This window comes from Hetaerina americana, unplaced genomic scaffold, assembly GCF_022747635.1.
Source record: "Hetaerina americana unplaced genomic scaffold, ioHetAmer1.1.p SCAF_7, whole genome shotgun sequence".
Classification (NCBI taxonomy): Eukaryota; Metazoa; Arthropoda; class Insecta; order Odonata; family Calopterygidae; genus Hetaerina; species Hetaerina americana.
Genome location: NW_027287316.1, coordinates 62,547,097 through 62,561,204, shown reverse-complemented (window position 1 = coordinate 62,561,204; position 14,108 = coordinate 62,547,097). Strand labels below are relative to the sequence as shown.

At 36.6% G+C, this 14,108-nt stretch overlaps 1 protein-coding gene across 2 annotated transcripts in view; it reads left to right on the top strand.

Annotated features, from left to right (window-relative positions):
- Nucleotides 1-14,108, top strand: part of LOC139696210 (uncharacterized) — a 46,568-nt gene that overhangs the window by 20,848 nt on the left and 11,612 nt on the right. For both annotated transcript variants that reach the window (XM_071594869.1, XM_071594870.1), the window contains 4 exons: nt 2,869-3,106; nt 5,285-5,546; nt 7,213-7,487; nt 8,806-9,174. In XM_071594869.1, coding sequence (XP_071450970.1) covers nt 2,869-3,106; nt 5,285-5,546; nt 7,213-7,487; nt 8,806-9,174 — 1,144 coding nt within the window. The remainder of the gene's footprint in view (nt 1-2,868; nt 3,107-5,284; nt 5,547-7,212; nt 7,488-8,805; nt 9,175-14,108) is intronic.

Below are 14,108 nucleotides of genomic sequence, written 5' to 3'. Positions count from 1 at the left end.
CTGATTAGTCATTGGTATTATTTCCACTGTTGATGTTTACCTTCCGGGGGCGTTTTACGTTTTTCTGATGTAAAATCAAGTTGAAAGTACAAGGTTAGTTTGAAAAGTTCTCGGAATGGAATTGAAATAAACGACTTGCCTCCGTGAAACTTTTTATTTTTATTTGTAGTCTCCCTGCACAGTAAGGCCCTTGGTCCATTGGTGTTCAAATATCTTGATCCATCTCGAAAATTAGATTCCTTCTGGCCTGCAAAATACCCATTTACTTGGGCTGTTAGTTCTTTGTTTGAAGAGAATCTCTAACCACTGAGGAAACTTTTGAGCTAGGGCAAGAGATGGAAATCTGATGGAGCCAAATAAGGCTGGTGTGGCAACAAATCATATCTTAGTTCATGTTTTTTTGCCATGGCAACGACACTTGTGTGTTGGCGTGCATTTTCTTGATGAAAGATGGCTTTTTTCCTTGCCAAACCTGACCTTTTTTTCCAGTGTCTTTTGCTGTAGTTGGTCCAGAAGGTTATTGTAGTATTGTCCAGCAATTGTTTGACCAGTGATAAGATAATCTATCAGCAGCATCCCTTTTACATCCCATAAAACTGAAGCCATCACCTTTTCGACCAACTGTATTGCCTTCGGTAGTGCTGAATCAACATGTTTCCACTGCTTTGATTGCTGTTTTGTCTCTGGGGTATAGTAGTGAACCCAAGTTTCTTCTGTGGTTACCAACTGCCTCTAAAACTCTTGTTGAGTGCGCTTAAAACTGGTCAAATATTGCTAAGAAATTTCCATTTGTGATCCTGCATCAAGAGTCACAGCACTCATCTAGCAGATAATTTTGAAAAATTGCCAATTTTTAAATAATTTTTGATATTCCACCATATCACGCCTGAAACATCTCTTTTTATCCTTGTCGGTGATGACCTCCTTGTTCAGTATGAATCATCTTCTGCTGAGCCATTTTCTCAAGTTTGGAAATTAAAAAAATTTAATTGGTGGCAACAAAACTGGTGAATACAGTCGATGTTGCAATAATACAACTTGAATTCCATAGTTTTTGCCTTTGAAAGTGTGCAGATGTGCGCCCATGCATTCTTAATGGAAGAAAATATTTTCCTTTGCCAAATGAGGATATTTTTTCTTGATTTCTTCATTCAACCAGTGCAATAAAATAAATATTCTCCAATTATCGTTTGTCCTTTTTTGCAATTAATCAATGTAGATGAATCCGTATGCATCCCAAAAAACCATGGCGATCACCTTGTTGGCCAATGTCACCATCTTTGCCTCCCCCGAAGCCGGATCACCGTTGGAATTCCACTGTTTTGACTGTTCCTTTGTCTCTGGGGCATGTTAGTATAGACATGTTTCATCTACAGCGATGGAAAAGTGGTCAGTCACCAAAGTGATACAATTGTGTTTATTCTCCCCTGAGGGCAAACATGGCAACCATCTTGCCTAGATTTTTTTCACACTCAATTGTTTGTGCAAATTGAAAACACTTTTGTGATATGCTTATGGCCCCAACTATTTTGTGAACTTTGATTCTTCGATCACTCAAAGCCATATCATGGTTTTTAACAATCATTTTGGAGGGTTTTGCTTCTGCTAGATGTATTGAACGTTATTCTTTATTTGTGGATGCATGGCCACTTTTGAACTCTTACATCCAGTTGTAAACAGTCGCAAACACAGGGCATAGCAGATGTGCCACAAACTTCATCCAACTACACTTTAAAAAGAAGTGTCCAATCAATTCATGAAACTCATTTTTCTAAATAAACTGCAAAAGTTTGTTTCTCCAATCAACTATGAAAATATAACCACGTGATGAATTTAACTGAACCTTAAACAGCAGTCTAGTGAGAACTTAGGCTTACTAACGGCAAACCTTTTTCCATGCTACAAGGGCCATCTCCTGCATTATCTAAGGACTTTTTGAAGGACCTATGTATAAAGCAAGAGATGGAGCTGGTAAATATAGATATTTTAGGGCTGTGTAAGGTGAGATTGAAGGGTTGTGGGGATCACTGGAGTAATAGTTATAAGTCTAAGATACTGCAGAGGGTAAGAGATCCGGTGAGGGATGTTAATAATGTTGAACAAAAATTGGGAAGAAGCATAGTAAAAATGGAGGAAGCAACTGATAGAATATTGTTTGTCAAAGTAAAAGTTGAGTTGTTTTTGTTCAGGTGTGCATACTATCAAGTAATCATTGGGAGAAAGAAGTCAACTGGCTGTATGATTGATTAGAGGAATAATTGCAGTTGTGTTTGAAGAAAATAGGAGGGATCTCCATAAAGTAACCTCCGTTTTCATGTTGCGTGAGAAATAGTGGAGGGAATCGAATGGTTGCTGTGTCGTTTTCTTTACCCTCATCATGAAGGAATTCCACAAAGTTAAACCTGAAACGGTTATCTTTTTTCATTAGGCTAAATTTACTGTTGGGAGAAAAATGATGATTAATTCATGGAGTGATTGCAAAAAGGTGTTCATTCTGGTCTTCTCCTACCCTCCTACTCCATTGGCACCTGATTTCACTCTGTATCAACCTTCCCTCTCCTTTCACCTTCCCACCTTCTGATATTTCCTAAAGTGACATATTATACAAAAAGTGCTATAGGTGTCATCTACCAAACATCTACCCCTCTCCTCCTCATGTGATCCCCTCCCAGTTTGCAACACACTTAAAAACCATTCGTTTCAACCGCAAAAAGTCTCCAAAATCATCATTACGTATGAGCTATTGAAATCACTTAACCTTTTACATAAACTATTGAACACCAGATGGTGGCAATGCCATTTGAGTGATCAAAACTTATCTCACAGGAAAAGGAATCATTTGTGTTCAATTTTGATTATCTTTTACAGGGGAAGGAAAGAATTTGATAGTCTCTCTAGTTTGGATCTGTCCCTAGAGCAAGATTCTGTGCAAATGCCTAAACCTCAGGCATCACCCTTAGAAGAACGGCCATTCACATGGCCTGCTGATGGTGGGATATTTCTTAATGTCCGCATACCCTACACAGAAATCTGCAAAGGGACTGCATCGTCTCAGTCTTCCAACTCTCTATTGCACAACAGTCCACAAGTGTTTTATTGTATAGAGGTAAGTTACTTCTGCTTTCCGGGTCTTTGTTGGATGTAAGACATTTCTGGAAAATCCAGATATCACAGGTGTCTATAACGTGTAAAAATGTAATGATTTTTTGTTCCAAATATGCATCCAAAAGGTACCTATTGAATCCAGTAAGTGACTTTCCAATGTGTTAGTAAAAACATTGTTCTCAGGGGTAGAAGAACATAATATAATTAGAGTAAAATGATCCGTTTACATTATAAATTTAATTGAATAAATTTGTGAATTAGCAGATCCTGTCATAGGTATTTAATACTATTTTCAGATATTCTTTGTGCTCATCTCTTCATCATATGCAGGCATAAGTATTTATCATAAATTATAGTTAAAGTCAAATTTGGTGGGTTGTAAATTACATACAGCTAAACCTTGAGACATTGGAGTGCTGATTATATGACATTTGGTCATATGATGGGTGGATAAATATCCATTAGTCCCTGAAAGTAAATATATATATCCCATTGTAAATACTTCACTTAGAATACATACATGCAGGACAAAGTGCCATAATATGGCCATAAGAGCCCAGAACACATGGTATTTCCTGGCCCATAAAATGTACTTTTTTACTGCAATGTGCTCTAAAAACTAGCCTGCATCTAATGGGTCTGGGATACACGGGTATAATTTTGACCAAAAGCGCTAGCTGATTTACCAGAAAAATACTTACAATTATGTATTTTTTCTGGCATCAAGCATAGAAAATGGTTTCCGTTATTATAGATATCGATAATATCACTGTTTTGAGTCAGTAGTAAGCAACAAGAGTTTTAGTATTTCATTGAAAGCACTTCCCAAAAAAATACCGACAGAACAAGGCCGCCAAAAAGCATTTTGGTCCAGTGATGATGAATATCTGGGATTTGTGATGAAATATACAATTGATAATTGAAGCACAATTAATTCAACGACTTTATTTAGGCAAGATCAAGACTTTGTAGTCTCTTCTTCCACCTAACCCCTAAACATTACGTTGAAGACAATTACAGACACCTAAGTTTCAGGTGGAGGTAAACCCAACTAGGTGGTAATTGAACCCATAACGTCTTGGTTACCCCATTTCCACCAGGGCAAGCAAATATCTCACAACTGGAGAAATTGATTCTTTATGCCAAGGTTTTGATAACAATGTTAGCGTTTACTTAAAAGAATGGTTCTTATGTTTATGAAGCAATAGATTTTGGGATTTTGCATTGGTTTTTGATAATTAACGATAAAAAAAATTGTTCATTATTGATTTTGTTTCCATTCATAATGTAGCTCATCTCCCTACTATAATACATGCATAATATCTGTCTCATGAAGGTTTCAGCCAATGGAAATGAATATCCTGTAGTGAACTTGGCAGGAGCTCATGTCCAACTTTAAATGATTCATTTCTCACTTAAAAATTAAATTAAGCTTTGTAATTTTGGCAGAAGCTGTTTTTCACTATTTTAGTGCAAGGTGCAGCAACATAACTGCCTTTTTTGAAAGCGTTTTGCATTTTAAAAAAGGATATTATGTTGCCGCAGCTGTACATAAGAGCATTAATATTCAAATGATATATTTGATTGATCCTTGCTATTAAGAGTTCTATGGCATGAGATGGCGAAATAAAGTGGAAGGAATTTGTTCCAGCAAGATTGTCCCTTAAGATAGTCCTAAGACCCAGTTAATAAAAGTATGTGATATCAAGGATTCATTGCAGCAATGTACTCCTACATGCAAAGACTTTCTCTATCACCAAGGATACTGATTGAATTTTTGCGAAAAGTGCAGAAATTTCAAAGTGTAAAAATCAATTGCCTTGACCAGGCAAACCCGGTCAAGGCAATTGATTTACATTGAAACCGGGCAAAAATTAACAAAATTTTGGAGTGTTAGAGGATGCCTCTGTAGGTTAACTGGCTGGAGCACTTTTCTGGACATCTAGGGATCCAGGTTCAAATCCCTGTCAAGGCAAATGATTTTTTACTCTTTGAAATTTCTGCATTTTAATTCATATTAACGGATGATTCTGTTAAAAGTTACTGTCAAGATATCTCCAGCAGTTCTTAGAATTTGTTGTACAGAGTAATTGTTAAGATCTTACTATATCATTGAAATAATGGGGTATGCCAAAAGACATGGAAGTACAAATGTCATTAATCTAGTAATCTCTTTCAGTATGATGCTGCTTATCCTGAAGAAGGAGCAGATGCAGCAATTGTTGGCCTCACTGGAGAAAATGTGGAAGGTTCAATAAGTGCAGTAAATAGTTCTAATTTACATGGTGAAGAATATAGACAAAATTCAGAGAGTACCGAAGCAGTGCTTCCTTCCCCTGGAACAGTAATCAGTCACATAGTGGTGAAGCGCCATTTCCAAGAGTTTCTTGATCTTCATGCACATCTTGAATCAGATCCTCATTGGAGAGAGGCATTAAAAGGTATTTTTAATGTTTGATTATGACTAATTTAATTAATGTTTTATATTTAATGCAACGAACTTGCAACATACCCTGTGAATAAGTACACATAGTATAAAGTCTCCAGAGTTCTCACATAACCACGTAACGTCCAAGCATAAAGCTTCTTAATTAATGTGGTAGTAACATTGACACGCTTGGCCAGAACTTAGTGGAAATTGTGAGTGTTTGCCTGGGTTGTCTCATTACTTTCCCTTTCCCATAAAACTATTGTTTTAATTGCATGGTACTCCCATGTAATGTATCCACTTGTTGCTTTCTGATGTCTGTCATCATCACCCCCCATTTACCAGTAATATCACCGTGTGGATACTTCCTCTTCCTCTTTTCTCCCAACTTGGATAAAAACGGATAAAAATTGAGTTAAAATACATCTGAAGGAACATTATAATTTTGTGACCGGGTTTTGTTAATAAGGTTGTTTAAATTGGAAATGTAATTTACCAAGTTATTTTTACCTCTTATTAATGAGGTAGGTCAGACATGATAGGACTAGAAAGGGTCACATTAATCGAAGATAAAGGTAATTGATTGATTTTTTCAAGGGCTTGAAATGAAAGTTTGCAAGGTAATCCCCAAGTTGTCCTTCCTTCAGCAAAGACATTCCCCGTGTTACATTATGCTATGATGTCCTAATTTGTGGTTGAATTAATTAAAAAATACGAATGGGATGTGAGTAGAATAATTTTTAGAGCCAGTTGACTTTGGGTCAGCGTTAATCACTTAATGCAGTAATTTCCTAATGTTATGTCTGATTTTGCACAAGTTTTCTATTGGAAATTACTAATTTCTAATTTGTTCCTATGGGCTTCTATTTTGATGGCATGTAAATTTTAATGACGATTTTGCATTAAACAGCATTAGTGCATGGGTGAAGCATCCAATCAATTTTACCAAAGTAAACGATTCCCTTGAGAATTCAGCAGTAATTGAACAATTCACATGCATCTTGAAATACTCATTTTTCAGTGCCCTCACATCATTTCCCAAGTCTTTTACAATACCTAAAAATGCTCTTTCTTTGTTAGTAGCATTTTAATGCACAGAAATATTGATATCCAGTATAAATTTTTTCTTTCAATTTATTTTTAAAAAATCCTTATTTTACAAACAAAATGTAGCTTATGTTGAAAAAATAGTAATTACATTTTGGGATTTTATGCAAGGTAGAATAAAAAATAATTTGCTTAAAAATCGAAGGAAACATTTAAACATTTTGCATACTAATATTTATTTCCAGCTTTGGATCATCATTTTCTAAAATATGTGATGTTTTTGAGCTACTGAAGTAAAAATCCAGAGACAACTGATCCTGTGGCATTATTTGTTTGACAGTATGTACAGCTCGGTTCATGATTAGAGGCAGGTGTTTGTTGAATGGAGCCGGTCATTAGTGTGTGCAAAGTAAAAATTGGAGAAAAATGTCTTCAGCCTGAAAAAAGACATTCAAACAAAAGCCCAAGCCTTAAGTAATCGGCTTGGCAATTTTTGTTGATAATTGCTAATGGTAATTAGTGAAGTTTGTGTGCAGGCAGATATTTGCAGGTGAAGATGAATTGTAAAACTCTTTTGTAACCTGAATACTTATTATTATGATTAAGAGCATTGGCATGACTTCTTATCCAAGGACTTAAGGGACCCACTCGATGGCTGAACCTACCTTTTGGAAAGGCAAGTGCATCAACAGTAGCCGGAAGGAGGACTCTGCTCCAGGCATACCTTCGGGGAGTATGCACAACCATGCCTCAGCTGGCATCATGCTCTAAAGCCTTGAGAATTTTTATGGCTTACCAAGGTGCATCAAAGGCTTTGACCTCAGGTGAAGCTCTTCCTCCTTCTGTTGAACGGGTACTGCCAATCACTGCTGAAGGAGGAGAAGGACCTGTCCCAAGAATTGACAAGGTGTGTGCCATATTCAACCACAATTATCATGTTATCAGAGAACCATCAGCAAATCATGAAAAGCAAATACCCACCTCAATAATTGGCAGCTGACATAGTAATCAAGTTTGAAAGGTTAAGGTAGAGCTGACATTTTACCAAGCCCTATATAATTTGAAATTCATGCAACAGTTAAGGTTAGTAGTTGGTCCATCTCTGGCCACATCCTTGGTGTTCTAGTAATTAAGTTTTCATGTATAAGTGTCCATAAAATCACAGCTTGAGTGAAGTTTGGATTTTTTATTGGAATCACTCATCTTGTAAAAACCTGTATTATTATTTTGTCACATGCCTTACTGTGTTGATAATTTGCTCGGTTCCCCCTAAGGGTTAGCCAAATCACACGAGAAATAGGGACCCAATAAGGTCATCACCATATTCTGCCTCCCATGCCTGGCGATTGGCTGATTCAGTTATTGTGACCTATGCAAATTGGTCAAGCATCTGCCCAAGAGGGAGTTATTGGCTTTACCGAGTCTACTCTGGACCATTCTGGATCCATATAAGTTAACTTACATGCTGACTGGTTCACAAGAGAGTCTTGAGAAGATAGGCTCTTTCCATCAATCTTTTATGTATATGGAAATAATTCAGGGTATCATAAAGGATTTTTGGAATAAATGACATGTCATTTCCCTTATAATCTGGCTCAGAGTTTGGAGGTGATTTTAAATTCGTAAAAAATATTCAGTAACCAAAATAAATGCAAAATATGTCATTACAATCAATTGGTTTTAAGTAAAAGGAAAACTTCAATGTTGCAAACCCAAGTTTTTTTTCCTGTATTTGAATGTGTTTTTGAAAGATCTAATAATTTTCAGGATTTTGTTTTTAGCTGAGATTCTTGTTATATACATAATAAAAATTACCACAGTAATTAATTTGTATTTGGGCTTTACAGTTGTACTGACTTATTCAAATCAGATATGATGCAATATGTTTCATGTAATTTCATGTGTCATTTATAAATTCATCAACAAAATATTACATAGCATTTATAAAATTTCAAATGATTTCATTGAAAATACCTCTTGGCATAAATGAAGGAAGGCTAATTTGGTAGATTCTACTAGAATTTTTATTTTTCACAACCATGGTCATTAAAAATGAAAATTTGTACAGTATTTGCAACCAAGTTAGTCTCATTTATGCCTAGTGTGAAACACTTCCACCAATTAACGCTTGCTTGAGGCAGTATCTTATAAAATGCTTCTAATTCTAGATGAATGTCTGTTATGTGACATCTTACTAGCATACCAATGCTATTTTTTTTTTTTAGTTTTTTGCTCGCACTGTGTCAGGGATGTTCAATACTCTTAAGACAGCACTGCCAGGATTTGACTCCCAAGAATCAACTCAGCAGTCTTCTGGCAGTCATACTTCAGCATCGTCAACCCCTTTGCCATCATCGTTGGTAGGCTCCCATTTGGATCCTTCATCAGCACCAGCAGCATTGGGTGAAGTGAAAACCACCTTTGGCCATCCAGGAACAATCAAAGGAACAATGATGCAACTCCCAGCATTTTTGCAGTTTGGCAGTAGTAATATTGCAACATATTCGGACCTAGTTGATTGGGATATGGATTACAGTGAGCGTGATGCTGGATGTTATAACTCATCAGGCAGTGTGGAGGGTATGCCAGTGAAGGTAAGATGTATTTTGATGCATGCACATCGGTGAATTAGGTCAGAGGTGTTCGGGTTTGATTCAGGATGAAAAGCTCTTCATTCCAGCCTGACAAAGGTGTCTATGAAATTTATCGGTAGGATTTTATTGCTAGGGGTTTGTAAAATGTGTGAAGCGAAAAATATTTAAGCATCTTCTGTATCAAAAGATTTAATTCTTTAATTTATATTTTGTTTTTGGCCCTTGGTGACAAGCAAATATTTTTGCAATGAATGACATGATGAAAACTTGGTCAGCCCATAGTTAGATCATAATTTTGAATGCACTTATATAGCCAAATTAAAAACTAAGGCTGTGAGAATAATTGTCATGATGAAAACCTTATCAGCCCATCTTTAGATGATAATTTTGAATGCACGTATATTATCTAATTAAAAACTAAGGTTGCAACGATGTTAACCTGCTGATACAAAGGCAAACAGTGTTTGGCCATTCATCAGTAATTTAGCCACCCTCAAGTTGTGATCCAAGCAATGAGCCAATTGGTGGTTTTTTCACCATTAAAAAATAGGAAAGTTACAGCTTACACTCATCTTTGTTATTGTTAACTATAACACTTGAATATGATAAAATGTTAAAATTGTTATTTGATTTACTGATGTACTACTGTGCATATTCATGTATAGGTTGACCCCTGAATTTTTGCTTTAAATTTCTATTTTTTGCATATCTCATGTACAAGTGTACATTAGTTTTTTTATAATTATTAAATGCTGTTAAGTAATCCTTAGACATGGGAACCAAAATACATGGAAAACATGGTTGTGATTAAAATGGATTCAATTTGTTTGAATCAGAATTTAAATATAAAAATATTTCCCAGCCAATGAGATGTGCATAGTGCATAAGATTCGCTATGATTTTATAAGGTTATAATATGCAAAAAAATTTTGGGTTAGACCAAAAAGTATATTAATGCTAACATGTTACAGGAAGAAAATAGAATTGTAACGTTAAAAGATTAGCTACCATATAAACATTTATTCATTGCAGAATCCCAAAAATTCCATATAACTGCTGCTAAAATCATGTACTCGGTTATTTTCAATGTGTAATTCTCTAAATCTTTCCTTCACATTCAAGTGGAAGGTTTTATGCCATTATAGTTCTGGTATGCATGTAGAGACCATTTCTCTTTGTCAATCCTTCGAACCATGATGCTTTCCCAGAAAAATCTGCAATAGACATTCCTATCATTTATTTTCTCGCTTCAATTAAGATAATTTTTGTGGGAACAGTAATCTTGTTCCTCCTGTGTGTTATCCAGTTCTTAACATGTTCCTCAAGCTTTGACCATTTAGGAGTGCATGAGCGTTAAGTTGTATTTACTCCTATTCATTAAATCAATTTTCTGTTTCCGCCATTCTCATATTATCTTCTTAGTTGGAGGTGGGCTAAAATGTATGCTGTTCAGCTGCTCTGTTCCCATGTTCTAGAGCATAATTCACGCCTTTAAGTTCAAATATGATACTGTAGTAGACTGCAAGTTTGATCATGAGAGATGCAATGTTTTAGCAGAGGTAACATCCCCGTTACTCCAGGATATATAAGTTTTGCAGCAGCACCGAATGTGAGATGAAACTAAATGTCCAGTATTGTTTACATTTATGATTTATTTGGGTATTTTTTAGGAAATACTTTTGAGGCAGATTTAAAGCTCAATTGCTTACTACTGGCTCAAGACAGTGTCATAATCAAAATTCATAATGAAGACAATCATTTTCTATGCCTGATGTTGGAAAAAATACTAAATGGAAAGTATTATTCCTGACAAATCTGCTTGCAACTAATAAGACAAAGTCATACCCATATACCCTTGGCCCATAAGAAACAGCTTTTAGAGCACATTTAAAAGTTTAAAACAGTGGATCCCATGGGCCAGGAAATACTATAGTTAACCCTTTAATTTCTATGAACGTACCTAGTACGTTTGAATGGTAGGCAGCTGTGTTTTCATCCTATCTGTGATTTGGTTTAATACTTTGAAATTTTATTGACATTATGATCATCAAAATAAATAAATAAAAATTTTCGTTTAAATAAACAGTGAATGTAGATTATTTTTATTATGTCCATATTTCTATTATTTAGATTATTTTATTATTTTGGGAATAATAAAGGATACGGAGACATGACACCCTTCCTTTTTGCTGTATGTGAGGAGTAGGTTTCCGGAGAGTATGCTGGAGTGAAAGGGTTCAAATGAACAAGTGACTGAGAAAAGGCAAAAGGATGGTGCAGGGCAAATATTGAGAAGTGATCACTGATTCATATTCTTCTTATAATACCAATCGAAATAGTGCTGTGTAGTTAGTAGGGAGGTGGTAGTCCAGGAGTAGAATGTCGGACTACTGACTGGAGGGCCCAGGCAAGCCTCTCTGGGCACCCTCAGCTGCACGCAAGCTGTGTGATTTTGTAGGTACCAGATCTTCCTGGGAAAGTAAAAGTGGTGCAGGGTGAGGATCTGGCCCCCCCTTATTACCCTGATGTGTGCCACTTGTGTGTTCAAATGCCGTCCGACTTAGCACTTGATGAAACTCTACCTCACCTGTCCAACCAACCATAGTGTTGATGATGGGTTTATGGTTTTTTTTTTAGACAGTTAGTGACTTATTTGCTGCATAGTAAAGCTGTACTTTTGTTTGCGTATCTTATAAGAGAATGTGGAATTCTCGGGGCTAATGAATGTGAGGTATGTGATAATGGGAAGAAAGTATGGATGGTACAAAAATGTGTAAATTGATTTTGATAATCCAAATATTCCTTTTTTTTTATTAAAAAAAAAGGAAAATTTTTAAATTTGGATTACAAATCCTTTGATTTTGTAATTCAAGTTAAAAACATTTTTTTGAAAAATCCAGGTATTTCAAATTTGTTTTCTAAAAATGTATAATGAGGTTTCTAAGCATTTTATTATCTTTGCAATTGTGATTAAATCAAAATTTTGAGGTGCTAGGAAAAGATAGCAGTAGAGATAGGTGGTCCGAAAAATGGATAATCTGCACACAAATAATTGAGATATTACTTTATTTAAATTATTTCTTTGTATTGAAAGTATTGAGCATTATTATCAATGGTGAGGTTTTGAGTGGGATCCAATATTCACCACCATAATGCTGCAAGTACTGTCCAAATGGCACTGCTGCAAATGTCTATACTACAACAAGCAGGCAGCATCAGTTTTAGCAGTAAGAGTACTCATAAATATGTGCTAGTATTACAGGCGGTAATCACAGTAAATTTCAGAATGTAGCCCTTGTAGAAGTTTAATTCACATTCCTAATACCATCTTTTTCAATGTTCTATACATACCTCTTTTGTGGGCACCCTTGAATTTAGTTATTGACATTATTTTATTTAAATGTTGACCAATGCAAATATATATATATATATATATATATATATATATATATATATATATATATATGTATATATATGTATATATGTGTATATATATGTATATATGTGTATATATATATATATATATATATATATATATATATCCCTCCCCGGACTACAACCTTGACGTGGTGGAAGGGCTTGTGCGTTCCGATGACCCCTAGAGCTGTGCTGGCAGGAGTAATAAAAATTGCTCCTGGTAGGGTCACCCATGCCAGATAGATCGAAGGTTAGGAGCCAGACGAAAGGTAGTCCACGCAGCGTCTGTTCCTCAGTGAGGCGGCTGCAATGGCGTCTGACCCCAGTGGGGCGGCCAGTAAGTGATGGTGTCACGTTAAAAACACTATTGAGGAAGGCAACGGGAAACCACCTCAATTATCATTCCCTAGAAAAATATGATGGACAATAGAGATATTTTGAGTCCTGGCAACCACGGGGCTCGGCCCAATCGGCCGTGTGTCGTGCCCGGCAGCGGGGGAGGCAAGGCTTCCGCGGTCGTCATCCCACGAAACCCTTGCAGGGGAAAACCAGCAGCAGCAGGACAGAAGACGCAGGAGAAGAAGACAAAATTAGTTAGAATAGGAACGTGGAATGTTAGGACAATGATGAGGACAGGGAAATTGGAGAATGTTAAGCGAGAGATGGAAAGGGGAAATATAGATATTTTAGGTCTATGCGAGGTGAGATGGAAAGATAGCGGGGATTACTGGAGTGATAAGTATAGAATAATATACAGCGGTGGGGACGAGAGCCAACGAGGGGTTGCCATAGTATTAAATGAAGAGGTAGGAAGAAGCGTAGTCAACATAGAGCAGGTAACGGATAGAATACTACTAGTGGAGATAAAAGCAGAACCGACGAACTTAGTTATTATTCAGGTATACATGCCACCGAGCAACCATAAGGAAGAAGAGGTCGATAGGATATACGATCAGTTAGAGGACATGATCGCGTGTGTTCCTGCTGGGAAACATTTGATAGTGATGGGGGATTGGAATGCGACGGTAGGCGAAGGAAGAGATGGTGATGAGGTGGGCGACTACGGTTTAGGCACGAGGAATGACCGCGGGGAGAAAGCAGTTGAGTTCTGCAGGAGACAGGGGTTAGTCATCACCAACACTTGGTTTAGACACCACAAAAGACGCAGGTATACATGGAAAATGCCAGGTGACTCAGGAAGATATCAGCTAGATTATATCCTGGTTAGACACAGGTTTAGGAACAGTGTGATAAATTCCCACAGCTTCCCGGGGGCGGATGCGGACTCAGACCACAATTTAGTTGTTATGAAATGTAGCGTACGTTTCAAAAAGATAAGGCAGGGGCGGCGAATTAGAAAATGGAATGTAGAAGCATTAAATGGGTTGAAAAGGAAGGAATACAAACAGGCGGTAGAGGAAATCATGGAGGATGGCATGGGGCTTAGTACTATCGAAGAAAAATGGGAAATGATCAAGAAAGGGTTGTCTAAAGCCGCAAAAGACACTATTGGAACC